The 1,745-nt window shown below is 40.4% G+C and overlaps 1 protein-coding gene across 1 annotated transcript; it reads right to left on the reverse strand.

Moving 5' to 3' along the window:
- Nucleotides 1–39: 39 nt before the first annotated feature.
- On the reverse strand, nucleotides 40–1,567 carry LOC103399091 (neuroplastin-like; the record flags this gene model as incomplete). Its single annotated transcript, XM_017031017.2, has 2 exons — nucleotides 40–1,127; nucleotides 1,396–1,567. Coding segments are annotated over 2 exons (703 nt in total), but the record flags the coding sequence as incomplete, so codon positions are not given.
- Between the last annotated feature and the right edge of the window lie 178 nt (nucleotides 1,568–1,745).

Raw genomic sequence — 1,745 nt, forward strand, 5'->3', positions numbered from 1 at the left:
AAAAAAAAAAAGGATTTTAGAAGAGCATGAAATGCCCCCATTTATTGACCTAAAAAGAAATTCACCGCTGTGATGTTCTTGGGTTATTTTTTTTTACCCAAATTAAAAGTTTTCTCTTAGGAAGCTGATTTTGTCTTGACAGTTAACACTATATGCTTTAAATCACGATCAAACTACAACAGCAACACTTTATAAAATGGTATTTTTTTGTATTTCTATTTCAGATGCTAAATATGCATTATAATCTGAATGGATCATTCATTTCCAACCACGTAATGAGTCACAATATGAATATATTCAGAGTCATGAATCATTAGTCAGCCACTGTGTGATATCTCTAATCAGCGAGTGGCAACATCAAAATTCTGTTTGAGAGAAAAAGGTCGTCCAAATACCATTAATACATAATTTACGATAAAGCAAATGGCCGGGTCTTATTAAAAGAATGCCAGGATGACAAACACAGGCTGTGGAGCTGAATGAGGTCTCCTGGGTAAAGTGGCAGCAGCTTGGGTACGGCACAAGGTCCTTGGAAAGATGTAAATAATTAAGAGCGCCCACACTGCAACACTGCAGTATCATATTCCTCATGAATATTAAATGGATGAAATTGTCCTGACAAGGTGCGACCTCCTGCAACAGTTTCTGCCTGTTGGGTCAACCTTGCCAGGCTGAATTATTGAGTTAAGGCCCAGCACAGGGTCAGGTGACTCTGGTGGTGACATCTTTGGCAAAACTAAAGACGCAAAGACGTCAACACCTTTACGGTAAAACCAATTACTGCTTGGATCAAGTGGGACGCCATTAAAACAAAAACAAACGAAGTTGTTTTGTTTTATAAGTGGTGACTCACCGTCCTGTAAGTCTTCTGGCTTCTTACGCTTCTCGTAAACAACAATGATGATGACCAGGATGATGATCTCAAACAAAACCCCCAGCAGTGGCCACAGGGGGGCCAACAGGCTGCGAACTCTCAGGATAGACTTTTCGTCACGGCTGCCAATGATGTTAGTGGCGTTACAGTGGTATTCTCCAGGGTCTGCAATAATATCCAGAGTGGTGATCTGGAGCTCGGTGTAGTTGTCTTTGCTGCTGATAGAGTGACGTTCAGTGTTGTTGTCAATTTCCTGCCCAGGAAGATGAATGAAGGCATTCAAGTCAGTGACTCTTGGGCATGTAAGGAAACATAAAGATAGTTCTTTAAGATATATTCTAATAACTAACTCGGTGTGAAACCTGGCCCTGTGAAGTTGAACACAACCACGAATAATCAGATGTATTTATTTTATTTAGATTTCTGAGATACAACTGATGACCTCTCACTACACACTAATGTGCCACGGCACAGTAATTGGGAATCACTGGTAAAGAAAAGAAAAATACTATGTGACATACCCGAAAAACACCATTCTCAAACTTCCTCCAGGTCCACACAGGGAGAGGATAGCCCAGAGACTTACAGTACAGCACGGCTGTTTCCCCCTCATTCTTGTTCTCACTACGCTTGTGGCCAACAATCTCAGGAGAAGCTGTTAGAAAAGAAAAAGAGTTGGTTTGAAAAACAAGCCTGTTTAGTTAAAAACACAATACTGGTGTACCCCAGGAATTAAAGAAAGAAACACATCATTTAGTTTTAATAGCCATCTGTGTTTACCTAGTAGAAGAGTTGTTAATTATTTTGCCCGTCACTGTCACATTGACAAACACAAACGCACATTTTTCACGGTACACTACTGCTTTGGGGC

This window comes from Cynoglossus semilaevis, unplaced genomic scaffold (genome assembly GCF_000523025.1).
Source record: "Cynoglossus semilaevis isolate Cse_v1.0 unplaced genomic scaffold, Cse_v1.0 C19231946, whole genome shotgun sequence".
NCBI classification, from domain to species: domain Eukaryota; kingdom Metazoa; phylum Chordata; class Actinopteri; order Pleuronectiformes; family Cynoglossidae; genus Cynoglossus; species Cynoglossus semilaevis.